The 25,920-nt window shown below is 42.7% G+C and overlaps 3 protein-coding genes across 3 annotated transcripts; all 3 read right to left on the bottom strand.

Annotated features, from left to right (window-relative positions):
• Nucleotides 1-3,337: 3,337 nt before the first annotated feature.
• On the bottom strand, nt 3,338-4,279 carry LOC307137063 (olfactory receptor 52D1-like; the record flags this gene model as incomplete). Its single annotated transcript, XM_079834542.1, has 1 exon — nt 3,338-4,279. One exon carries the CDS (start codon nt 4,277-4,279, stop codon nt 3,338-3,340), a length of 942 nt encoding a protein of 313 aa, XP_079690668.1.
• Nucleotides 4,280-21,552: 17,273 nt separating this feature from the next.
• LOC307137722 (olfactory receptor 8U9-like) lies at nt 21,553-22,497 on the bottom strand (the record flags this gene model as incomplete). The annotated part of the gene is made up of 1 exon (XM_079835581.1): nt 21,553-22,497. The coding sequence occupies one exon, from the start codon at nt 22,495-22,497 to the stop codon at nt 21,553-21,555; it is 945 nt and encodes a 314-aa protein (XP_079691707.1).
• Nucleotides 22,498-24,246: 1,749 nt separating this feature from the next.
• On the bottom strand, nt 24,247-25,188 carry LOC307137723 (olfactory receptor 8G17-like; the record flags this gene model as incomplete). The annotated part of the gene is made up of 1 exon (XM_079835582.1): nt 24,247-25,188. The coding sequence occupies one exon, from the start codon at nt 25,186-25,188 to the stop codon at nt 24,247-24,249; it is 942 nt and encodes a 313-aa protein (XP_079691708.1).
• Nucleotides 25,189-25,920: the final 732 nt, after the last annotated feature.

Here is a 25,920-nt window from a genome sequence, read left to right as displayed (position 1 = left end):
ATTTAATGAGAACAGATCAATGCACTGATGTCGGTTCTGTACTTTAAAAAGTACACTGAGCATATTAGGATATTTAATTCACTTTAGCGATCTCAAAACACAGAGCCACTTTGCGATTTCGGCTTAACTTCAGTTAATCATGAGGCCCTGATTAACTGGGTGCGTGTTGCTTTAAAACCCATGTTTAAGGTTTCCTTGCATTCGTGGGGAGAATGATAGAGGTTAATATGCTGTGCCATCTATTCTGTTCAGCTTTTCTAAAACAACATACTATCATTAACTGTAACCGGTGTCATGCGAATCATTTACGATGCACTAGGTTACAACACAAACAAGCAACAACATCGAGCGATCACATTGCACAAGCAGGTGCTACGTCTCATACAATGTCTCTCATACTGCGTCTCATTCTCATACAAATGCTTGCAACAAAATTGAGAGAGTAAAATACTACACCCAATTGCCATCAGAAATATAATCAAATATGTATCTCTGCGATGAATACTGATGTAGTGATGACGCCGGAATGGTGATAAAGATCGCAGCCGTGTCTTTGATAACATGCCCAGATAGTCCTCCATGAAAGTGATTTGAATCTGAACGCAAGATTTAGCTCTCGCTAGTGAAGGAACTCGCATCTGCTGCTGCGACAGCCCAATGAATGGAATGCTAGGCTGACATGGATTTAAAACACCATTGTAGCATTACATATTTTTAACTTTATAGTAAATAGATCCATCAATCAACCGCTAAGGAACATCAGGATCGTCAACTGTAAATGTTGGTGTCAGCATCTGAGAACTCAGACATGTGTAAGTACCAATCTTTTATACTCTGAGAATTAGAACATGATTGGTTAGGTCTGGATGTAATGAGTGACGTAACATTGAATCTTCCTGGCAGAACTTGCGCTAGAGCTTCATATCATACCGAGGACCCAATGAATGGAGCATGGAGCACATCATTCAGGGCAATCTGATTTCTGACTATCACTGTATTAGCAGGCCTTGACTATTACAAAATTACACTGTTTTTTTGTGTGACACAAATGACAAAATTCACCCTGCATCCTCTGTCTAATATCAGAACTGGCTACTCTGTGTCCGTGAGCTCACGATTCGCAACATGTAGTTTCTGTGCGATCCCTTGATGAACAAATATTTGAGAAGTATGAGATACTGAAAAAAAATCAATGATCTAAATTACTAATCTTATGATCAGCTGTTGGGTCAAAACACAACACATTTAACAAAGTCACATAAAATTGAAATCAGATTAAATTATTCATGGAGTCAGAGTTAAAATTAGATACCAACATTTTAATAAATTAAAGGGATTTTTCAAGAAGCGTCAGAAAAGACATACACGCAGAATACCTTCAACCACGCCATTGGATTCTGCCTTTGGGCCAGTGGATGGAGTTTACGATTATAATTATTTTATATGATATCATTATTATACCTCTAATCCTTTACATATGAGCAATTTTAGTTTAACAATTATTATTAAGCAGTTATGAATATAAATGTAATATAAATAAGATTTGGAATCAGTAGATCAAGCTTTAAAAATTACTAAGTGAGCTTACATGTGTGTGTTATAATCTATATAAACTAACTTCACAACTTTCACTTGCTCATATAGCAAGATATTTTCTGTGTAAATGCATTTATGTACTTCGTATTCTTTTAATCTCTTAAACTTCGGCAGAAGAGAAATATTAATATCACTTATTTGCTTGCGAGAAGTGAATTGTAGGCATGCGATTGGCTGTTTGCTACTGATATCACACTTTCCTGTGCACACGCTCCATGAACTCAGGATCAAAGCCTGAGTTGACAGAAAAAGTTGAAGATCAGTGTTATGGTACAAACAAAGCCTGATTGAATTGGTTTGGTTTTGTCAACTTAATCCCGTAACCCTGAGTTTTTTCAACTCCCACCATGATATAGGCCCCTTCTTCTGTCTGTTTGCAATCCTGTAGCTCTCAGTAACTGACTGACTGAAAAATGTCAAATTAAAGTATCACAGTTAAATTTGTAATACCTATTTTGTTAAAGGCTCGTGCTTTTGTTTTATTCACTATATTTACTTCTTTACATTGACTACATGTCCTGTGGTAAAAGGTCCTGATCAGATAGAAATAGTTAATAAAGGTAACTACTTCAGTTTCACTTCTCATCCCAACAGGGAAAACTAATTCCATAGCATTCTGTGCATTGCTTGGTGACACAACACAAAACAGAAGTCTTGGACTTCTTTTGAAACTATATTTGCATTGGTAGGGGAGAAATATACAAGCTAACTGTCTTTTTTTCCTGAAATGTACACTCTCAATACGAAACTATTGATTACATAATGGTTGTATAAAAGCAGTTTTACTCTCTCACATCTGCCTGCCACTGGTAATCATGCTACAGGTGTTGCACTCTTGCTTAAGAGATATAGCTTAATATTACAAAGTCCACAATGTTGTTAGATCAATGTGGTTACATGACATTTATAAGTTTGAACTAAATTTAATTAAAAATGATTATGGAAAGTAGAATTAAAAGCTGAGCATTGTTTTTTTTTTGCAGTATTAGTTTTGTCATAGGGAAATTATGATTATTAAATTATGATTTTGTGTGATTTTCTGAATGTTTTCTTTTTTTATTTGGCATGTTGTTCCTTAATTGCTAATTACTTCATATTTTATTTATGTTTTCTTCACCTCTGACCTGAAGAAGGGTGTGTTATTTTCACTTACGAAAAAAGAGTGGTGTAATTTACAGGTGACACATTGAATCTTTTGACACTACATTCTTTTATTATACAGACTGATTTTTTTCACTTTATATTATAGTTAAATGTATATTGTAGTCATATGCTATATGGTATATTTACGTGTATATAGTATATCATATTTACTTGCTGTTAGAATTACCTTCATCTTTCTAATGTGGAGATATGATTATATATAACAAAGCACTCTTGTACATTATTATGAACATTATCATAAAAAAACGTATAACATTATTTTGAATTCCACATTTTTGATTATTAGATTAAACTACAAAGTTTAGAAGTTGTGGTCAGTAGGTGTTTTAGGTACAGTGTTTACCTGGGACATAAAAGTTATTATTAGTACATATTTTATAGTTCCACTGTCCACATTTATCACAAGGTTGTTAGCTGATGTCTCCAATGCATATACTGTTATATAGGCTATTCACACAAAGTAATGTTTGGAATGAAACAGAAATGTAGGCCAATGCATATTTGCCATTTAAACTTTATGATTAGCACTCAAAGAAATATTGGAATATAACAACATTTTTGTAAAGTAACAAAACAATCACATTGAGTTAACTTTACTTTTAAAAATAAGTTTAAACAGTCTCTGTCTTATTTCCTTGGCTTGTAAACCATATATTATGGGATTCAAGCTTGGTGGAATAACATGGCGAATTATAGTAGATGCATTTTTACTTTCATAGTATACAGGGAAACGATGTATTAAAATGGTGGCGAATCCAGAAACCATCATGATCATATAAACAGCCAAGTGAGTGCTGCATGTTTTTATTGCTTTGCTATTGGTTGCTTTGTTTTTGCTTTGAAAGCATACCCTCGCTATTCTGAGATATGTCAATAACACCCACCCCAATGAAGATGTTAGTAAAACCACAGTAAAAGTTAATCCATATACATTATTAATAACTGTATTTTCACAGGACAGTTTAAATAGTGAAGCATTGTCACAAAACAGGTTTTGAATCACAGATCTGCAGTGAGACAGACGGACACTGAGGCCGATCAAAATTCCCACCAGCACTACTGCAGAACCCCAGGCTCCTGCCGACAGATTAACCATCATTTTATTGCTCATTATAGTCGGATATTGCAATGGATTGCATATGGCCACATATCTGTCAAAGGCCATGATCATTAGTATAGTGTGAGATGCTGCTCCATATAAATGTGCAAAAAAAGCTTGCATAGCACACTCCACATATGTGATGTAGCGCTCAGAGGGGTCTGTTAAGATATGACCCATCATGCGTGGCAAAATAACAGTTGTCCCTAATAAATCATTCAGTGGCAAGTTGCAGAAAAGAATGTGCATTGGCTGATGTAACCCTTTTTCCATTGAGATTAGAATCAAAATCCCAATGTTAGATACTGTAATAAATATGTAAGGAAGCAAAAAAAGGATGAATACAAGATGACTGGACAGATTTGTAACTTGTAGTCCCTCCACCAAGAGTATGTTGTATCTGAACGTCAGGTTGTCCATCTGTGACCTAAAGAATAGATAAAGGACCCATACAGTATAGGGCTCTGTTTTTCCAAAAGCATTGTATAAGCCTAAATAGATCATAGAGACAGTAGATTGTGGTTTCTACAAACAATTTAGGCTTATGATGCTTTTGTGAAACACAGAAGTAGAAAACATTGTCAGGAAGAAGCAAAAAAAATCTTCACATTGTAGTAAACAAGAACAATGTTTGCCCATGCCACTACTTCTCATACACTTTCATCCACAGCAGCAGGTATGAAATATTTGATAGTTGATCAGGAAAAATAAATTCTCCCCTGAACTGTTTACCCCAGTTGTTTTCAAACCTGGTCCTGGAGACCCACCACTCTGCACATTTTGGATTTCTCTCTTTTCTGACACATCAGCTGAGTTCATTAAGCGCTCACCTAATGAGCTGATTCTATGAATCAGGTGTGTTAAATAAGAGAGTGGTTAGAGCAGGGTTGTGAGTCCCAGGACTGAAAACCACCCCACTCATATATGTATACTTACATATGGTAGATGAGTAATAGATAAATAGTTGTCTCTTCAGTTTAATATATAGTGGCACACAGCTGTTGCATTCCTTTTAGCTTGGTAATCATGAGATTCAATAGCAAAAAGTGTTTCAGAAGAGTTGGCTTTACCATTATATATGAGTGTCACACAAAAAAGTTTTGTCGTCATTCCCCAAGAGTGTAAAACAATTATTTTGCTGTGATTGGTGGACTACTGATCATGTTTGCTTGTACTGTAATGTTCTGTAAAAATGTGGAGCGAATGGGTGGAGGCAGCAGCGGTCCGCTGGGGAAGGATGTGACGAATAGCCTCTGTCTGCTTCTGGAGAGCTGAGAACTGCTGCACTGTAAAAAATGTATAATCTTCCCAACTCAAAATTTTCTAGCGACTGGTCACATCTAAAATTTTCATTTGGCCCAAGTGAAATTCTGTAAATGTAATTTTATCAATTGTGGCAACAGCCTGTTAACATGGGCTCAATTAGAAATAATATGTTAAGCCAATGGAAAAATTTAATTTACCAACACTGTAAAAAATGTCAGGCCTCTCCAATTTAACATTTTCTAGTGACCGATCACATCTAAATTTTTCAATTTGGCCAACTAAAACATTTAGATGTGATCGCTCACTAGAAAATTTTGAATTGGAGAAATGTTTTACAGTGAAACTGTGAGGTTCGTCCAATTAAATATTTTAAATTGTTGTAACAATTGTTTATTTCTCACTGGTTTTTTTTCAAGCGCATTTTGCGCATGCGTATACCGTTTTTCGGACGTAGGACTTGTTCAGCCAACATGGATTTTTCAGTTCAACTTCATAGATTGACTGAGCACAATTAAATATGTTTGGTGAATATACAATTTTAATTTTGAGTTAAGACCTTAAGCTATGATTAGTACAATGCATGTTTTTGCATGGGGATAATTATTTGGAAGTCATTTATTGGGCCAATATGTAATGATCAATTGTCACAATTTTTCCAAAGATTTTTTTTTACAGTGTGGGCAAAGCTCTTCTCGGAATTGCCCAGTCTGGGAAATGGGGGAGTCCAGGAAACAATATTTATCGGTCTCCCTCATATCAGCCAGGTTGAGCCAGGTTGAGCTCCTGGACCACTATGGTGGACATCGCCTGACCAATGGAACGTGTGAGGATTTTTGTCGCCCGGAGGGGGAGGTCCGTCGCTGCACAGAGCTTTCTCAAGACCTCTGGGTTAGGTCTTCCCTCATACATGTCCATGCGCGACTGGGCAATGAACTACATTTATTGATACGTGCTTTATTAACATGTGTTCCTACTGTAATTCATGATTAATTCAGGTAGTTATAAAACATTTAGTAGTTGTCAGTAAACTATTTCTGTGAGCTAAAGTGAGGACTATTATGCCTCGTAAAATAGATTTAAAAGCTCAATTCTCTTCTGCACTGCTGTTCTCTAATGTTTTAAAGTTAGTACTGAGGTAGTTTTGACACTGCAAAATATTTTATTATATTATTATTTTTTTAGGTTAGCTGAACTGAAGCATTTGACAGTTTCAATGCTTCTATAAAGGGAGCGCAATCTGCTCGCTTACTGTATTCATAAAATATTTGAATAATTATGTTCCCATGCTGCGATTTCAGTTGCTATGCGGGATGCAATCTTTGTGTAAAAGGTCGGATTGAGTACAGAATTAAATTAGTGCCGCTGTTGAATAACAATTCGAACCTTGTTGTGTATACAAACCTTTGATATACCCGAAATATGGTGTTGTGAGCTTTAGCGAGAATACACATTTCTGTTTTATTCATAATTGTAACCAGGGGCGCCCTAGCACAGAAAATCCAAGTGAGACGAAACACTATTCTATAGTGTCAAATATAGAAAAAGGCATCTAGATATCACAGTAGCTGATAAAACGCACAAAAGGCCCTTACACTGACATGTATGCAGCTGTTTCTTGGATCCGTCCTATCTGATCTGAAAGACAGGAGATGAAAGATGAGTAATGCGTTTATTATGCTAATGTTTACATGGCCGGTCTTTTAGAATTTCATTCAACCCTTTCCTCTCTGGTGTATTTATTGCTAAAACACGTTCAGAACATGAACATGAGTTTGTGATAGTTGATTGAATATTTTATATAAAACAAAAGTAAATATAAGTAGAGACATGCCCACTTCGGTCAACCCCCCCCCGCCCGCGATCCGGTGCGGGTTAAGAAGTTAACAATGAGAAGTAAACAATGATGGGGACATCTCGGTTACTTATGTAACCCTCATTCCCTGAAGGAGGGAACGGAGATGCCACGTTGGAGACCGACGAATAGGAATCTCACTCAAGAGAGCCAATCTACTTTGAGTGTAACTAAACGAGCCAATGGACATTGGCATGCAATGATTGCAGTTGCTCATGCCACGCAGCATGGGTATAAATGAGGCACAGGTGCTTGCATCAAATTCGTTTTTTGCTGAGGAGCCAAGTAGTTGAACTGGCACTCAGGCAGGGCACAGAGGACATGGCGATGGGAAGTGGCGTCTCTGTTCCCTCCTTCAGGGAATGAGGGTTACATACATAACCAAGACGTTCCTATTCAGTCCGTCACTTCCGACGCCACATTGGAGACCAACGAACAGGAATCACTACCAAAGTGCTGTGGCCTCTGCCCCCTTCCAGTGCCATGTGTGAGCCTCCTGAGCTTTCTTACCTGATGAGACGGGGCTCACACAGAGAAGTCCATCACTGTTGTTCCGCATGACCCGCTCAGTGACTTATTGGATAACACTGGGAAAGCGTGCCCTAGTAGGAGGGAATGCTGTGGAACCCACATGGTACCCCAAAGGAGTTATGTGGAGTACAACCCTTGAGCCGTAGCCTGCAACCGAGAAGGGGCTCCAGCCCCACTGAAGGGGGGGGCTCTCCCAAGAGAAAGACACAGGCTTCCTTTTAGGAGCGACCGTGGACAGGGTCACTCATATAACCCCATAGCTAATTGCGAGGAGTCAAAAAAGTGTCTTGATCTGCCATAGCTGATTCGCAGGCATGCAGGGAAAAGCAAACAGAACTTGATGCCAGCTTCTCTTAGCTGGGTCTTGATCTGATTAAAGGCTGCCTTCCTCTTGACCACTTAAGCCTTAACGTCCGATTAGAAATGAAGCCGAGATCCTTTATATAATATCTGTCCTTTTTCTGTGCAAGTCAGAGAATTTGTTCTCTCGTCTGGTAATGGTGTATTCTGACAATGAATGGCTTCGGAACTTGATTAGGTTTCAGCAGGGGAGCAAATGAGAGATGCACCGGCTCTTTGATAAAAGTCTCCTTCTTGAAGACTTGGAGCAACGAACTTTAATAAATGAAGTTCAGAACATTCAGGGAATGCCGACCACTCAAATCATGTTTCTCCTGGAGCGTTTCTCTAGGTCATTAAGTTTGGCCCTCAGCTTTTCATTGTCTTTCGACAGCATCAAGCACGTAGATTCAAGTGCAGTAGCACAACCATCCACGTTGGTTAAGAGATTCTCCCACATCCCTCAGCTTTTGTTCTTGTCTCAGCTGCACAGAAGCAGACTGAGGCAATCAGTCACATCCTGCCATGGCGGTCAGGCTGTCCTGCCTGTTCATGGCCCCACCAAGATGGGCATCAAAGCCAAGGGTAAGCGGCCCTGAGATGGGCGGCCCGTAGATGGGGAGGACTGCTCTTCAGGAGATGGTGACCGCAGTTTCCTCCATCTCCGGGTCCTCAGGGGGCTCGGAGAGTTGTGGCCGGTCAAACGCTGGACCACATTCATCCTCCCCCTTCGCCAGCGGGCAGCAGTGGACGGCTCGAGGATGCAACCAAGCCTCCTCAAGTACCCTCTGCCCATTCGTGGAATCAGGTAAGTGTTGCACAGTACACTCACACCTTGCTGCGGGCCGCCTCAACGAGACAGCTGCCCCAGCCTGGTACCTGCATTCCACCTTGCTGCCCCATGGTGGGTACGCCGTTGGTTCCTTTGGTCCCGCTTGTACGGTCTCTGTGAGCCTGGCTAGCGCTCCCCAGTCCGTCTCGCTGACTCACTCGGACCATCAGGCTCTGCGATTCAGTTCAGATGTCCCCTGTACCCTGCTGGGGTGCCAGTTCACCTACTCGGTTCCTCAGTAAAAAACAAATTTGATGCCAGCACCTGTGCCTCATTTATACCCGTGCTGTGTGGCATGAGCAGCTGGTGCAATCATTGCTTGCCAGGTTCGTGGGCGTCTGCTTCACTTCGGTGAATGCGCAGATGCCCATGCGGAGATTGCAGTCCTACTGGTGAAGGACGCAATAGAGCCGGTCCTTCCAGCCGATATGAAGACAGGCTTCTACAGCCGGTACTTCATGCAAGCACCTTAAAACAGATAAGATGAATAAAATGGACTAAAATGACTAAGACAACATGTAAACCTATTAAAACTTGAATATACATAAACTCATGATAATATATTGAGTGGTTAAAACATGTGTCTTGTGTGACAGTGTCACATACAGGGCCTGAAATTAACACCCGACCACGCGCCAAATGCAGGTGAATTTTGCAATTGGCGGCCAACACTGTCAATCTACCTGCCACATTGGCATGTAGCCAATGAGAATTGAGTGATTCATTGGGCAGTTTGAGAGGATGCGACTACATTCATGCAATCGGAAAGAAGATGAGGCCTTTCTCTGACTACTTTGGATGTGCAAGTATTAAACTGTTGGTGATATGGGACGAGATAATAATGCAATGCTGACGTAGGCTACAGTACAATGACAGTTGCACAGATGTGTGTGCGTCGTGTGCGTGTGCATGTTGGTAAGCGGTGAGAAAATGTCCGGTGACCAGTAATAATAATATTCATTTAGTTCTTTTTAACCGTTCCTTAACGTGACTAAATCAGCCATCAACACAGCCGCGTGTGATGTGTTTACATACGAGCTGCGGTAGGGCTATATCTGTGGACTCAGATTAGCAGCAGTCAGTATGACTGTCTGTGACACAGGAAATCAATTAATAAAAAGATTTTAAAAAATTTATATTGTAAGAGTTATTATTACTTATATTGATTTCGTTAATAACTTGACAGCACTTAAATGTGAATTCTTACAAGTTAAAGAATAATATTTGTGGGACAAGTGGATTTTTGAAGGGGCAAGTGAAAGAGAATTTTACTAGACAGATTAAAACATCAATCACAAAAAACGTCTCGGTTACGGATGTAACCCTCGTTCCCTGAGGAGGGAACGGAGACGTAACGTTAGTGACTAACGAATGGGGGTTTCGCTTAGAAGCCTATCATCTTCGAGCTTAGAGAAAACGCCCAATGGCGTGCCAATGCCATGGGGCATGCGGAATTTGCATACGTAACTCCGCCTCACCGCGTGAGTATATAAGGAAGTACGTGGCAATATCGCATTATGTTACCTGCTTGAGGAGCCAAGACTGAACTCCTGCGTTCCAGGTAGCACAGCTGATGTGGCAACGGGACGTTACGTCTCCGTTCCCTCCTCAGGGAACGAGGGTTACATCCGTAACCGAGACGTTCCCTTTCATTCAGTCACTACGACGTAACGTTAGTGACTAACGAATGGGGGTCCCAATATAATCCCGCCACTCAGCTGTCTTCCAGTGCCCTGCGTAAGTGTGAGTACCCTGTCGTAAGACTAGTACGGACGAAGGACTCCCACTTATCACAGGATTACCAAGGTACACTGGGAAGCATATCCCAGTGAGGGAATGCCAAGGATGCCTACCCGTGGGGAGGACTTAAGAGACACATATGACCCGGCTAGGGGCTGCATATGGAGATCTTTAGGGTACCAGCCGAAGGTGGATTTTTAACCCTAGGGTTGGCGGGGGACACGCCAAGGGAAGAAACCCGCTCACTGCGGAGACTTACAGTGAAATACTCGTGTGGGGGTCGCCGGAGGGGAACCATGCACACAGGGCACCTGGCCGGAGACGAGGGTCTGGGCTCGCTAGAGGGCAGACACACAGGTATCGGCGTAAGCAGTGCTGGAGGAGCTCAGGGCTCTCGGGGAGCTCACCTGAGGAAATATCGCACGTATCCAGTCCGTGGAGTGGAGTGGCGAGCAAGCGAAGACACCAAAGCCTGGTCTATTACCGGCCCCTCGGGGGGGCGAGTACATAGTCGGACACTGTCTCCACTCGGAGATAGTAGAATCTGGCGAATGTGTTGGGTGTCGCCCAGCCTGCAGCTCTGCAGATGTCTGTCAGCGAGGCGCCATGCGCTAGAGCCCAAGAGGAGGCCACACTCCGAGTGGAGTGTGCCCTCACACCAAGGGTACATGGTCGACCTTGCTGCTGGTAAGCCAAAACAATGGTGTCCACTATCCAGTGAGACAACCTTTGCTTTGAGAGAGCACTTCCCTTCCGCTCTCCACCATAACAGACAAAGAGCTGGTCTGAGGTCCTGAAACACTGCATCATGTCTACGTAGGCGCGGAGGGCGCGTACTGGACAGAGCAATGCCAAGGCTGGGTCTGCCTCCTCCAAAGGCAGCGCTTGCAGGTTCACTACCTGATCTCTGAAGGGAGTGGTAGGAACCTTGGGCACATATCCAGGCCGGGGTCTCAGGATCACGTGAGAGTTAGCCGGCCCAAATTCCAGGCACGCTTCGTCAACCGAAAAAGCCTGCAGGTCCCGACCCTCTTAAGAGAGGCCAATGCGGTCAGCAGAGCCGTCTTCATCGACAGGAACTTAATATCAACCGACCACAAAGGCTCAAAGGGAGGCCTCTGCAGAGCACTTAGAACTACTGAGAGGTCCCAAGAGTGTACGAGAGGAGAGCGAGGAGGATTCAGTCTCCTCGCTCCCCTCAGGAACCTGATGATCAGGTCGTGCTGACTTACCTTTTTGTTCTCCAAGAGATCGTGGTGAGCAGATATAGCGGCCACATAAACTTTGAGGGTGGAGGGAGACAGCCTTCGCTCCAGCCCCTCTTGGAGAAACTCAAGCACGGACCCGATCGGGCATTTCCAGGGGTCTTCTTGGCGGGAAGAGCACCAGGTGACGAAGAGGTTCCACTTCAACGCATAGGCATGCCGAGTGGACTCTGCCCTAGCGGAAGTGATGGTGGCGACCACCGTAGGTGGCAGGCCACTCAAACCTGCCGCGTCCCGTCTAGGAGCCACACGTGGAGGTTCCAGAGGGACGCGGGTGCCATAGGGTGCCCCGTCTCTGAGTAAGGAGGTCCGGTCTCAGAGGAATAGGCCAGGGAGGGGCTGTCGCAAGGAGTATGAGTTCGGGGAACCAGGTCCGGCCGTGCCAGTACGGGGCGACCAAAAGGACCTGCTCCTTGTCGTCCCTGATCTTGCACAGGAGTTGTGCGAGTAGGCTCACTGGGGGGAACGCATATTTGCGTAAGCCCCGCGGCCAGCTGTGTGCCAGTGCATCCGAGCCGAGCGTGCCCTCGGTCAGGGAATAAAACAGGCTGCAGTGGGAAGAGTCGTGGGAGGCAAACAGATCTACCTGTGCGTCGCCGAACTGTTCCCAAATCAGCTGAACCGTCTGGGGATGGAGTCTCCATTCTCCTGGGAGAGGCTGAAACCGCGAGAGCTTGTCGGCTGCGTGGTTCAGGACTCCCGTAATATGGACAGCACGAAGGGACCTCAGGCGCTTCTGACTCCATAGGACGAGATGGCGAGCGAGTTGAGACATACGGCGGGAGCGTAGACCGCCCTGGTGGTTGATGTACGCTACTACGGCCGTGTTGTCTGTCCGGACAAGCACGTGTTGACCCTTCAGCAACGCTCGGAAGCGGTGCAGGGCGAACCGTACTGCCAGCAACTCGAGGCAATTGACATGCAGAAGGCGCTGGGGTCCTGTCCAGGAGCCCGCAGCTGCTTGTCCATTGCACATGGCACCCCAACCCGTGGCAGAGGCATCCGTCGATACGACAACATGCCTGGAAACTCGTTCTAAGGGAACACCTGCCTGTAGAAAGCTGAGGTTCGACCACGGGGTGAGCGTCTGTAGGCAGGGCCGGGTCACTTGAACCCGGAGCGTGCCAGACTGCCATGCCCATCTCGGGACTCGATCGCGAAGCCAGTGCTGAAGCGGTCTCATATGAAGCAATACGAGCGGCGTTACCGCGGCTGCAGATGCCATATGCCCCAGGAGCCTCTGAAACAGTTTCAGTGGAACCGCACTCTTGCTCTCGATTTGACGGAGGCAAGTCAGCAAAGACTGCGTGCGCTCGCTCGAAAGCTGCGCGCACATGGCGACCGAGTCGATGTCCATACCGAGAAAAGAGATCCTCTGCGCGGGGCAGAGTTTGCTCTTCTCCCAGTTGACCCGAAGGCCCAGATGGGCTAGGTGTTGGAGCACCCGATCTCTCTGTCTGCAAACCTGCTCCCGAGAGTGGCCCAGTATGAGCCAGTCGTCGAGATAGTTCAGGATGCGAACCCCGTGCTGCCGAAGGGGCGCATGGGCTGCCTCGGCAATCTTCGTAAAGACGCGAGGGGACAGAGATAGCCCGAATGGGAGGACTGCGCACTGATATGCCCGCCCCTCGAAAGCAAACCGTAGGAACGGTCTGTGTCGAGGAAGGATGGAGACATGAAAGTAGGCATCCTTCAGGTCGATCGCTGCAAACCAATCGTGACGACGAACGCATTCGAAAAGGCGTTTCGCAGTCAATATCTTGAACGGAAGCCGGTGAAGGGATCGGTTCAAGATGCGAAGGTCCAGGATTGGCCGTAACCCACCGGTTTTCTTGGGTACAATGAAGTAGGGGCTGTAGAACCCCGACTTCATTTCGGCTGGAGGGACAGGCTCGATCGCACCCTTCGCCAGCAGGGTGGCAATCTCCGCAAGCATGACGGGGGCATGGGCCCCGGTCACGGTATAGCGGACTCCCCTGTAGCGGGGAGGAGCCTGCGCGAACTGAATCGAGTAGCCGCGCCTGGCGGCCCGCGCGACCCAGCGGGACAGCCCCGGAAGCTGAAGCCATGCTTCCAGAGACTGCACCAACGGGGTCATACGGACGGCAGACGTACCCAGGGTGGGGCAGCGAGGCAGCGTTACCGGCCCGGACAGGGGAGGCTGTTGGGCGTCCCGGGGTCGGGGCACGGTTAACGGCTGCGTCCTGACAGAGGAGACCAGGGAAGGACGCACGTTCCACTGGGGTCTGCTCTGCCAGGAGGCTGGCGACAGAGAGGGATGCGAGTGGCGGGACCCATGGGTGGCGCACACCGTCATCACCGGTCTCTGGGTCCTCAGAGACAGGAACATGAGTTCTTCCCAAGCGCTGCTAGCCCGGGGGCCAGTGGGGGGGCATGTGCTAGCTTGGGATAGGAATCTGGTTCAAGAACATCTGATGTTCCATTAATGCTTCTTTTTAGTAATTTTGAGAAAGAAAAAATAGTCAATTCACATCTGCCCGTGAATACAAATGTTCTGGAACTGTTATTGGATCTAGTTATCATGCAGTTCCATTATCTAGTTCTGTCAGGTCCATTAAGTCAAGAACACACATGACAATAAAAATGATTTAGAAATTTGTATTGAATTGCAATCAGTTGATGAATTCTGAATTAAATTTGTTTTTGGCGGTATGGCTCTGTTTAGGGAGTCCTCTGACCTTTCATGAGCACCATGAAATTGCAGAGAGTCACAGCAGCAGCATTAGAGAACGCTCACACAGTTTAGGACTGGGAGAGCTTAACTATTCCCCCCAAACAAACCACACCTGGCAATCGTCTTGAGAATAAAACAAAAGGATGGAATTAGACAATTAAAATGCTTAGACATCTTATGAATGAATTACGAATTAGTGGCAATATGGTTCTGTTCAGATGAGTCTCCTGACCTTTTATGAGCACCATGAAATAGCATTGAGTCAGGGGACAGCAGCAGCATTAGTGGACGCTCACATGAATTAGGACTAGGAGAGCCTAATTGTAAAGATCCAATCGATCTACGTGAAGCTAGCATGATGAATGTAACCAGCTAATGATAGAAATATATATATTATATAGACAGCTACTGAAGCTATAATATTACATTTCTCATGCCACGATCAGAGAGCAGCACTCATAGCTTTTCTAATGGATGGCTCGAGCATTGGGCCAGATAAAACGTTCATAAGCAGCTGAAGACAATCGCATGAATGGCCTTCAAATGTAGAGACAGAAGTGGAGGAAGCTGCAGTTGTAGTAGCCATTATGCACAGAGAATGAGCTGTATAACACTCTGAGGGAAGCTTGCAGTATGCATAGCGGCGGAGACAGGAGACAAGCCAGGCTCTGGACACGAGCTTTCCCTTCTCCAAGGCAAATAATGGATCCTGCTGACCAGCTTGTGGATGACTCCTCAGGAAGGCTAACATAGATGACATAAAAGCAGAGTCAGATTCAGAGATAAAACGCCGTTCATCCCCTTTCCTATCAGTTTAGTGTGCTTAGAATTATGCTGAAGTGCTAGGAACAAATTGATACATAAGAATGTGAGGTCATGTGACCGCGAGTAAAACGTATCTTAGCAATATATCAGGATAAGACCCAAAACACCTCTATCAGCTTTAACTACCACTTTAATAATATCCAATTCCCATAGTGCCTATAGCTTTAAGAAAAGCTTATTCCCAATAGTGCCTATAGCTTTAAGAAAAGCATATTTCCAATAGTGCCTATAGCTTTAAGAAAAAGCATATTTCCAAATTCCAATAGCGACTATAGCTTGAAGAAAGCATTTCCAATTTTAATTTATTTATTTACTTTAATTTATTTCCTGAGTTTAAGGGTGAACGGGTAATCTGTGCAAGTTGATACACCGTAAAAATAGTGTCGTGGTAATCTTTATTCAAATCTGAAAAGTAACTTCTAACTCTAAAGTTCTACTCTAAAGTTAGTTATAACTTAATACAAGGGTGTTTCCAATAGCACCAACAGCTTTTAAAAACAAGCTTGTTTCCAAACTCTACTATAGCTTACGATATCACTTTGAGACAAGCACATTTCCAACATCTATAGCTTAAGAAAAAGTAGTTTTCCAGTAGCTATATCGCTTTAAGCCAAGCATGCATCAGACACTATATCTTTAACAACAAGCACATCCAATATTAATTATAGCTTTAAGAACGAGCGCTTCCAATATTAATTATAGATTTAAGAACAAGCATTTCCAATATTAACTATAGCTTTAAGAACAAGAACTTCCAATATTAGCTATAGCTTTAAGAACAAGCATTTCCAAATATTAGCTAAAGCTTTAAGAACAAGTATTTCCAATATTAGCTATAGCTTTAAGAACAAGAACTTCCAATATTAATTATAGATTTAAGAACAAGTATTTCCAATATTAGCTATAGCTTTAAGAACAAGCACTTCCAATATTAATTATAGATTTAAGAACAAGCATTTCCAATATTAGCTATAGCTTTAAGAACAAGCACTTCCAATATTAGCTATAGCTTTAAGAACAAGCATTTCCAAATATTAGCTAAAGCTTTAAGAACAAGTATTTCCAATGCCGGGTCTCCCACAGACCTCTCACAAAGCGGCCGCCCATGCCCGCGCCCCAGCCAGTGAGGGAAGCATCTGTTGAAGCGGCTCTCCGGCAACATGATGCTCCCAGCACTGGTCCTTGGGACAGGAACCAAGGTTTCCGCCATATGATGAGGGAACGTAGGCATTTGCGCGTTACCCTGATCATATGAAACGGATTTCCCCTCGGGGAAAACCCCTTGGCCCTCAGCCACCACTGTAGGGGTCTCATGTGCAGCAGGTCAAAAGGTATCACTTTGGACGCTGCTGCCCTGAGCTCCAGCAGTCTCTGAAACTGCTTCACAGTGAGGCTGCGGCCTGACTTCACTCAGGAGACCATCGCCAGTATGGACTCCACGAGTCCGGGGGACATTTGTGCCCGCATCGACGTGGAGTCCCATACAACCCCCACGAACGTAGTCCGCTGGGAGGGCGTCAACACGCTCTTCTTCGTGTTGAGTCTCAGCCCCAAGCACCTGATGTGGGCCAGAACGACATCTCGATGCCGAACCGCCATCTTTGCGAGGGGAGAGTGCCAGGCCGAAGGGAAGAACCTGATATTGGTACGCTTCGCCCCCGAAAGCGAACCTCAGGAACCTCCTGTGACATGGAAGGATGGAAATATGGAAGCATGCATCCTTTAGATCTATCGTGACGAACCAGTCCTCGGACTGAATCTGACTCACGATGGCTGGAATTATGAGTATCTTGAACCTGAATCTCCTCAGAGACCGATTCAAGAGCCTGAGATCTATTATCGGACGCAACCCACCATCCTTCTTGGGAACTATGAAGTACCGGTTGTAGAACCCGGACTCCCTGTCTGCCAGAGGGACCCGTTCTATGGCCTCCTTGGCTAACAGGGCTGTACTTCTTGTTCCATAACCTGAACCTGCTCTGGGCCGACCACAGTTCGGACCACCCCGTTGAACTTCGGGGTAGGAGAACCGAACTGAAGCCTGCAACCCAGCTCTACAGTCTGCAGGACCCACGTAGACACACTCGGAAGGCATGACCATGCGCCGAGATAATCTACTAAGGGAACCAGCCTCTCGAGGCTGGCCTCGGGTGTCAACCGAAACTCGTTCCCGACCCCCTGAAGCGGCTAACCGGACGGGAGCAGTGGAGAACGATTTTCGGTGGGCGCACACGTTCGCTGCCCAGTCGCAAGTCCTATTGGAGGTGACGAAGGCGCCGTGTGTCCGCGGGAAATCATTGACGCCCGAAGCGTCTTTGACGGCGGGAACACAGCACTGATTTCCCGAGAGCTCCTGGGGGAAAACTACCTCGGTCGCTCCTACCCGGGAGAGGGGGCTGGCCAGCAGGGGCCTCATCTAAGGGAGCAGCTCGACAGGGCCGCAACACTAGGGCGGACACTGCGCTTAGCAACCGCCTGAAACTGATGTGTCCCGCAGGCCACAAGGCGGCAAGAACGACATCAACTTCAGGAGGGCTCCCTCTTAGATGAATATCCAGACAAGTCAAACACGCTTGGGTGACAGACCCATTAAAGTATCTAACTTATCAAAGTCAGATAACATGACACTCAATTCCTCAGAATTAAATGCCATCATAATCACCCAACCCGTGCAACCTAGTCTGAATGATAGGCTGAGTAAAAAATACATCTAACTCCTCACGTTAGATAATACTTTAATTTAATTCCTCAGAATTAAATGCAGCCATAATATGGTCTGAATGATAGGCTGAATATCTAACTCCTCAAAGTCAGATCATATATTATTTAATTCCTCAGAATTAAATGCAGCCATAATCATCAGACGATACTGTTTTATTGTATTTATATGGCTCGTAACCACACGTTGCCTCAGCAACATGGCTCGAGCCATTATAATACAATTGGCTTTCATCCCTCGGGAAAAAAGTCAAACAGGCGCGAGGCTGAAACACCCGAAAGGCGCACGGTAGTACGCGTCGAGATATTTCTCAATGAAAACAGCCAGCACCCTCAGGCGCTGACCGCATGCCTCGCACCCAACAGTATCACACAATACAGTGAAACATGGTCCGAAATAACCGGCTGAATATCTAACTCCTCAAAGTCAGATCCCATTTCATTTAAATCCTCAGACTTAAATGCAGCCATAATCATCAGACGAATACTGCCTCAGCAACGTGGCTCGAGCCCTTATAATACAATTGGCTTTCATCCCTCGGGAAAAAAAGCCAAACAGGCGCGAGGCTGAAACACCCGAAAGGCGTCGAGATATTTCTCAATGAAAAACGGCCAGCACCCTCAGGCGCTGACCGCATGCCAAACGGTCGCGGGAAGCACGGGGACTTCTGGGACCGCGTCATCTCCTCATGCACCCCGGGAGCGAAAGGCATTGGGGGCGGGGCCCAACAGCTTTCGGGTGCCGCCCCCAAAAACCAATCGCGCAACCACGAGCACCCGCGACTGGGCGGAGTTCCACACCAGCGCGAGACTCGCGGCTGCCCAAGATAACATGGCTGTCAACTTTAGGTCGGATCAGGCAGTGCTGACACACCCGGAGGCGGAGCACAACCTAATCGTCATCCCCAAAGGACTCCAGCCCATCTTGGGATGCGGCGATCGACATCTCACTGCTATCCGGAGCGTGAACTGAACGAACGGGGAGTCAGAGACTGGCCGTTGATTCAATCCAACACTCGCGGGAAGCGATGTGTAAGTGGGGGGCGTGGCCCGAGGAATGAACGTCGGGGTTCTTAATACCACAGCACCGCCCTCAGGTCACCCTGGCCACCAGCCAAAGTACCATCTCACTCGGGGACGGTAGATTGGGGTGTGGCAGAGGGGACTCTCTCTCCTCACGGAGATCATTGAGTCTCGACCGCGACATCGCGATGGTCACGTTCCTGCAATGGAAACGTGACACATCCGCAAACACTGCCCGAACGTGCTGAAGCCCAAACACGCTCGAGCAGTGAATGCGCCCATAGACAGCAGCGGAAATCGATCGCACCCGGAAGTGCACGGGCGAGCCGTCTTGAAAAAGACGTGCCACGCGCAAGATCTTTTTGTGAGAGGAAAGCCTCGCAGTCGATGCCGAAGCGCCCAGGGAAACACACACCAGCTGTCAAACGGACCACTGCGCAGATCAGCAGGCAGGAAGTATGCGATCACTGGAACGCACCGTTACACCAACACCGACTGGAAAGCTGCTCGTCTCGAAGAAGCTGACAGAGTCTCAGAAGGCTGTAGGAGTGAAGAGGTAGGTTCTCTTGGCTCCGAAAGCAGAAACATAATGCGATATTGCCACGAACTTCCTTATATACTCACGCGGTGAGGCGCAGTTACGTATGCAAATTCCGCATGCCCCATGGCATTGGCACGCCATTGGGCGTTTTCTCTAAGCTCGAAGATGATAGGCTTCTAAGCGAAACCCCCATTCGTTAGTCACTAACGTTACGTCGTAGTGACTGAACGAAAGGGAACTAGGGAATCAACAAAATGCAAGAATGATTCTGCATTAATTTAGCGTAAGTGGCAATCGATAGTGGATAATAATAAATAGCCTAATGTAATGTATAATAAACTGACGGTAACAATGTTGCGCTGTTGACACTCGTGCAGCCTCTCGAGGAGAAATCAATGTTAAAGAATGATTCCGCGCTTTGAATGAATCGTTTGTATCAAAGATTCAATGACCTATTCATAAACGACTGTTTGAACGAATCGACTCAATGACTCACCAATTAAAATGGTCACCTGCTGCCACCTACTGGTGGTTTACTTTCATGTTTAAACATTCTTTCCAACTTGTCTTATTTGTATTTTCAACAATATTTAAAACAATGTCATACAATTTTTTAATGTAGTTGTAATTTTTCATTTTAAATTATTTAATTTGATTGGTACCAGCCCTACAGTGTCTTATTATTCTAATTTAATTTATAGATCAAATTTAAGAATAGAAACTGAAAGCTGAAGCATAGCCTATATTTAATAAGAAAAAATGCCCTTTTTAAAAGGTAAAAATATCAAAGATATGATTGAACAGTGGCTGGTGAACAGTGGCACAGTGGCACAGTGGCTGGTGGTCAAACAAAGTTAATTTCAGGCCCTGGTCACATAGTAACAAAAATCAAGTTATGAACAAAATAATGAAAACCACAGTGGACATTAAATAGGTATGGTAATATTTAATGTCCACCATTGACCAATCAGAATCCACAGAGCCGTGTAATAGTATCAATTAACAACCCCGTAGCTCATAATAGATCTGTCTTTAAAGGTTCATATTGATTTCCCTAAGAAAATGAATGAGTTTTTTTTTTCCGGAAACAAAACTGTTGCACTCTATACCTCAGTGCTGTTTCTTATCTGCTGTCAGCATGATAAATCACTCTTATTTCTTCTCTTTTAAAACACCATGACTACAACACCGGTTATGAAAAAATTCCCATCTGCACCTTAACCATGTATATTCTTAGGGCAAAATCTAAACTTTAACTAGCTGGTGTTATCAAAGTGTTTAAAATGACACCCCACACAATAGGGGATAAGACATCTGAAGTGTGAGTGGCTAAATATGTTGAACTATATTTCATGTTTTTGTCAAAGATTTAAACAAGAATGAGCCCATACCATAAATATCATTAGTTGTGTTTTGTACATGTGTGGGTTGCACTTTATATTACAGTACATGCACTTTCAATGTACTTACAGTGTAGTTTAAGGGAAATGCATGGGTTAAGCTGTGTTTATAGGTTGGTTCAGGGTTAGTACCTAGTTATTACCCAGTTAGTGTCATTACTACAATGAGTACATATATATGTTCATGCGAAACAGGATAGTAAAATAAAGTGCTACCCATGTGTGATTCGTTAAGTTTGATTCATGTGTGACTTTTTTTTTAGACATAAGTTTGAACAAGTTTACACATAATTTGGTAAATACATGTCACAATTATATATAGACATTTTATTGATCTCTTAGGGAAATCTGCATGTTTAGCATTTGTTAAAACTAAAGACTGACAAAGATGGCCAGAATAGATATAATCTTCTTGTTTTTGCAAATAAAATATTCTGAGACATCATTTGAAATAAAAAATGCTAAATATCTGTAAATGTGTAAAACAACTTTTTACATTTTCAGAATATTAGAGACAGAGTGAAAATAGATGGAAAAACATATTTTAAAGTTGACAAGTTAAATTAACCAGATGTCCTAGATTAATTATTATTAATTTAAATTTTCTTTTTTAAATGTTATGTTAATCAGTTAGAATATATATATATATTCACATAAGAAAAATAATCACTTTACATTAACTTGGTTTCTACAGCAAAGTTTTACAGTCTTTTGTCTTATCTCTTTGGTTTGTAAACCATATACTAAAGGATTTAGTCCTGGTGGAACAATATGGAACATTATACTAGCTAGTTTCCTGCTGTCAGAGTATGCAGGAAAACGATGGAGAAAAACCATGTTGGCACAAGAAACAAACATGATTATATATGCAGCTATGTGTGTGCCGCAGGTTTTTAAGGCTTTACTGTTGAGTGATTTGCTTTTCCTACTTCTGCTTACTGCCAAAATCTTTCCATATGTTAGGAATACAGACCCAAGTGAGAAACTAAAGGTAACCACAGTAGAAAATACTCCAAACAAATTATTAATAACCACACTGTCTTCACAGGACAGTTTAAACAATGAGGCATTGTCACAGAAAGGGTTTTCAATTTTAGATCTGCATCGAGACAGGCGTATAGTGAGACCTATCAGAATTGACACTCCAAGTACTGACAGCCCCCAAGCTGATGCGGATAGTTTAACTACCATTTTATTGGTCATTATCGCCGTGTATCGTAATGGATTACATATAGCCACATATCTGTCATAGGCCATGATCATTAGAGCAGTGTGGCTTACAGTTCCAAATATGTGCACAACATATGCTTGAAAAACACACTCCACATATGTCATGTAGCGCTCTGAGGGTTCCCTTAAAATGTCCTGCAGTAAGCGTGGCAAAATGACAGAGGTCCCAATTATATCATTGACTGGCAAGTTACAGAACAGAAAATGCATTGGGTGATTCAGATTCTTTTCAGTTGAGATCAGGATTATAAGTCCAATGTTACATCCCATTATAAAGACGTAAACCAAGAGAAGCAGGATGAAAACAGGATAAGAAGACTGAGGTGTAAATTTCAATCCCTCCACGAGGAGAATGCTGTTTGTGACTGTCAGGTTGTCCATTGGCTTCTCTACTCAAAACCTGCAAAAAAGAGTAATAAGTAACAGACAGTATCAGACCTGTCCCTGTTTCCTCACTGTTATGATGCATGTTTTATAGATAATAAACATTGTTTGCTTTTTACAGTCTGCACTAATTGTCATGTTTTTGAAACCACACAATCATTCAGAACTGTATTTAACACCACAAGTAATTTGAAAAATCAAAGATCTTGGTATGTGTTACTTTAAAGTTACAGTATGTAATACTTGTAATACAAAAATACTTGCACTTGATGTGTCCCACTATTTAACAAAATTGAAGTATTGCTTCACAGATGACAAGTTGTCAAACTGACTGATATCAAGTAGTAGGCTAGTCATATTCAGTATCAAATATATATATACTTTTTTTTTTTAAGAAACCTTGATCTGCCCTTGCCTTTTAATACTGTATGTGGCTTGAACATGTTTCTTTGATGCTGTCATCACCCAAGAGGGAAAAACTAGTATGCTTACAGCCACTGATAATTGTGATGGTTATCTTTGCTTAACTCGCCTGTAGGGATCATGTGACTTACGGTTGTAGGCCTATGCCTCAGGGAAAGAGTACCTAATCTTACTCTTGGAGATCTGCCTTCCTGCTTCCTGAATAACAATTTTAATACTTTATGATATTATATATTATTATAATCTACAGAATGCCAAACAGATTTTTGCTATTACCCTAGGCTTCTCACATGTTATCCCTTTAGTAGGCAGTGTAAAGTGTATATCTCTCAGTACTCCGTAAATAGTATGTTCATTTCCATCCTTATGTACATATGTCAAGCCATCTTAAATGTTCTTGTTTTCACATGCAAGCTGCTCATCACCCAGTGTTTGCAGAGTCTCAAAGCAGCTCAGTTCACAGTAAATGCAGTGAACTTTATACTTTATACTTTTGCACTGTGAGTTTAATATGCATTCAGGAAAACAACATGCGACAGTTTTGCATTTTCACTTTAGCATATTTTTCAATATTTTTGTGAACAGATTATTATATCCCCTTATTATTTCGCATTTTCACTAATTTCACACATATTTGTAATAAGAATAATTTGTAAATCTGTTGTCAGATGCTTAAAACTATTCCTGTAGTTTTCCTTCAAAATAAAATCTTGAAGGTTTATAAAGTCAAAAGTATTGTAATTTTACTAATGTAAATTAATATATATTTTATTTGTATTACAATAGTAACCAATTTCTGTCTTAGAATGATTATTATTATTATTATTATTATTATTATTATTATTATTATTTATAATAATATTAATGTTTTTGTTATTTCTATTCCTATTATTATGTAATCCCACTCAGAGCAGTCTGGCCTGAGGAAACTGAGACAGCAGAGTTTTGCTAAACTCAAAGAGGGACTATTCCTTTAGCATTTTTGTGAGGTGCAATAATGATACATACTCAATTAAGAAACTTCCTTTTTTATTATTTATTAAATATATTTCTAAATGAAAAAGTGTACAAGAAATTCTGTTCAGTACAATTTGGGGTATAAACATAGATCCTTTACTGTAATAAATATATTGTTACACCTTACCATGTAAGGACACTGATAGCCTATACTTAGTACTAAAATAATAAGTTCTCAAGTTTCAAAGAAGTTACTAAAGCCCTATACTGATACCACTACTTTGTATGCATTCCTAAAGGGGAGTTACTGACTTGACACATTAACTGATACCAATGTACCGTTTAATAATTTAATGACATAATAAATTAAGACGTTCCTTTTTCTCTGCACCAAAATTTTACAAACTTCTGTCTAATTTCTTTGGTTTGTAAACCATATACTAAGGGATTTAATCCTGGTGGTACAATGTGAAACATTATACTAGCTAGTTTCCTGCTCTCAGAGTATTCAGGGAAACGATGAAGAAAAATAAAAGTGGAGCCAGAAACAAGCATGATTAAATAAACCGCTAAATGAGTGCTGCAGGTTTTTATGGCTTTGCTGTTGAGTGCTTTGTTTTTGCTGGTTATGCATACAGTAGCAATCTTACCATATGTAAAAAATACAGACAAAATGGAGAAGCTAAATAAAACCGCAGTATAAATGATTCCATTCACATTATTAACAACAACACCATCATCACAGGACAGTTTAAACAGTGAGGCATTGTCACAGAAGGGGTTTTCAATTTTAGATCTGCAGCGAGAAAGGCGTACAGTAAGTCCAATCAGAATTGATACCATAAGTACTGACAGCCCCCAGGCTGATGCTGATAGTTTAATAACCATTTTATTTGTCATTATCGCTGTGTATCGCAATGGATTGCATATAGCCACATATCTGTCAAAGGCCATGATTATAAGAACAGGGTGGCATGCTGCTACAAAAATATGCACAAAATAGGCTTGAACTACACACTCCACATATGTGATATAGCGCTCTGAAGTTTCTTTTAAAATGTCCTGCAATAAGCGTGGCAAAATGACAGTGGTCCCTAATATATCGTTCAGTGGCAAGTTACAGAACAGGAAATGCATAGGATGATGAAGGTTCTTCTCTGTTGAGATCAGAATTACAAGTGCAATATTGGAAACCATAATAAAGACATAAACCAAAAGAAGCAAAATGAAAACAACATAGGTAGACTGAGGTGTAACTTGAAGTCCCTCCACTAGAAGAATGCTGTGTTTAAATGTCAGGTTGTCCATTGCTTGTTCTACACAAAACCTGCAAACAGAGTAACAGCCAGACACATAATGTAAATATAGTTTATGAGCTTTAGGTAGTAAAATGCATTAGCCAGATACTTTGCATTCTATGACATATTTTATGCTCATGTAAACATGTACAGGTATATGACATTTTACATAGAGTGCCTGTTGTCTGAACAAGTTTCACGGTCCACACTATTTTACATGCTAACAAGCACAATCAATCAGATTTTTAGCAACGCATGGAAACACTTTAATGTATCATAAATAGACATTTCAAGGAACTTAGAAACATGTTGTAAGGTTTTAAAATATATGATAGTGTCCTAGTATTATAGTTGAATATATAATAAAGCGACACATACTTACTGCAGATGGATTCTGTTATTACTAAGTTAATTTATTGCTTTAAATATCTGATTCATATGTTGCTTGATAAAGTCACAGTCAATTCAGTTTTCAGTCTTACCTGAATACAAACTTTCACTTCTCTGAAGAAATGTTTACCGGCCCTAACCTTTTAATATGTGGCTCAAAGGTGTTTCCATGATATTATCACCCCAGAGGGTAAAACTTCCATACCACATGTTATCATGATCACAGCCACTGATAAAATTGTATGCATATATTCCTAACCTTATATTCTTTAACACATTTTTAATTTCTGTTTCAGAATGTAAGTCCTCAATAGCCAATACTAATCAATAGCTGCACATGGAATGTACTGTA

Source organism: Gobio gobio (genome assembly GCF_949357685.1).
Source record: "Gobio gobio genome assembly, chromosome: 14".
NCBI classification, from domain to species: domain Eukaryota; kingdom Metazoa; phylum Chordata; class Actinopteri; order Cypriniformes; family Gobionidae; genus Gobio; species Gobio gobio.
The sequence above is the reverse complement of the archived record's forward strand: the minus strand, read 5'-3'. Positions and strand labels throughout refer to the sequence as shown.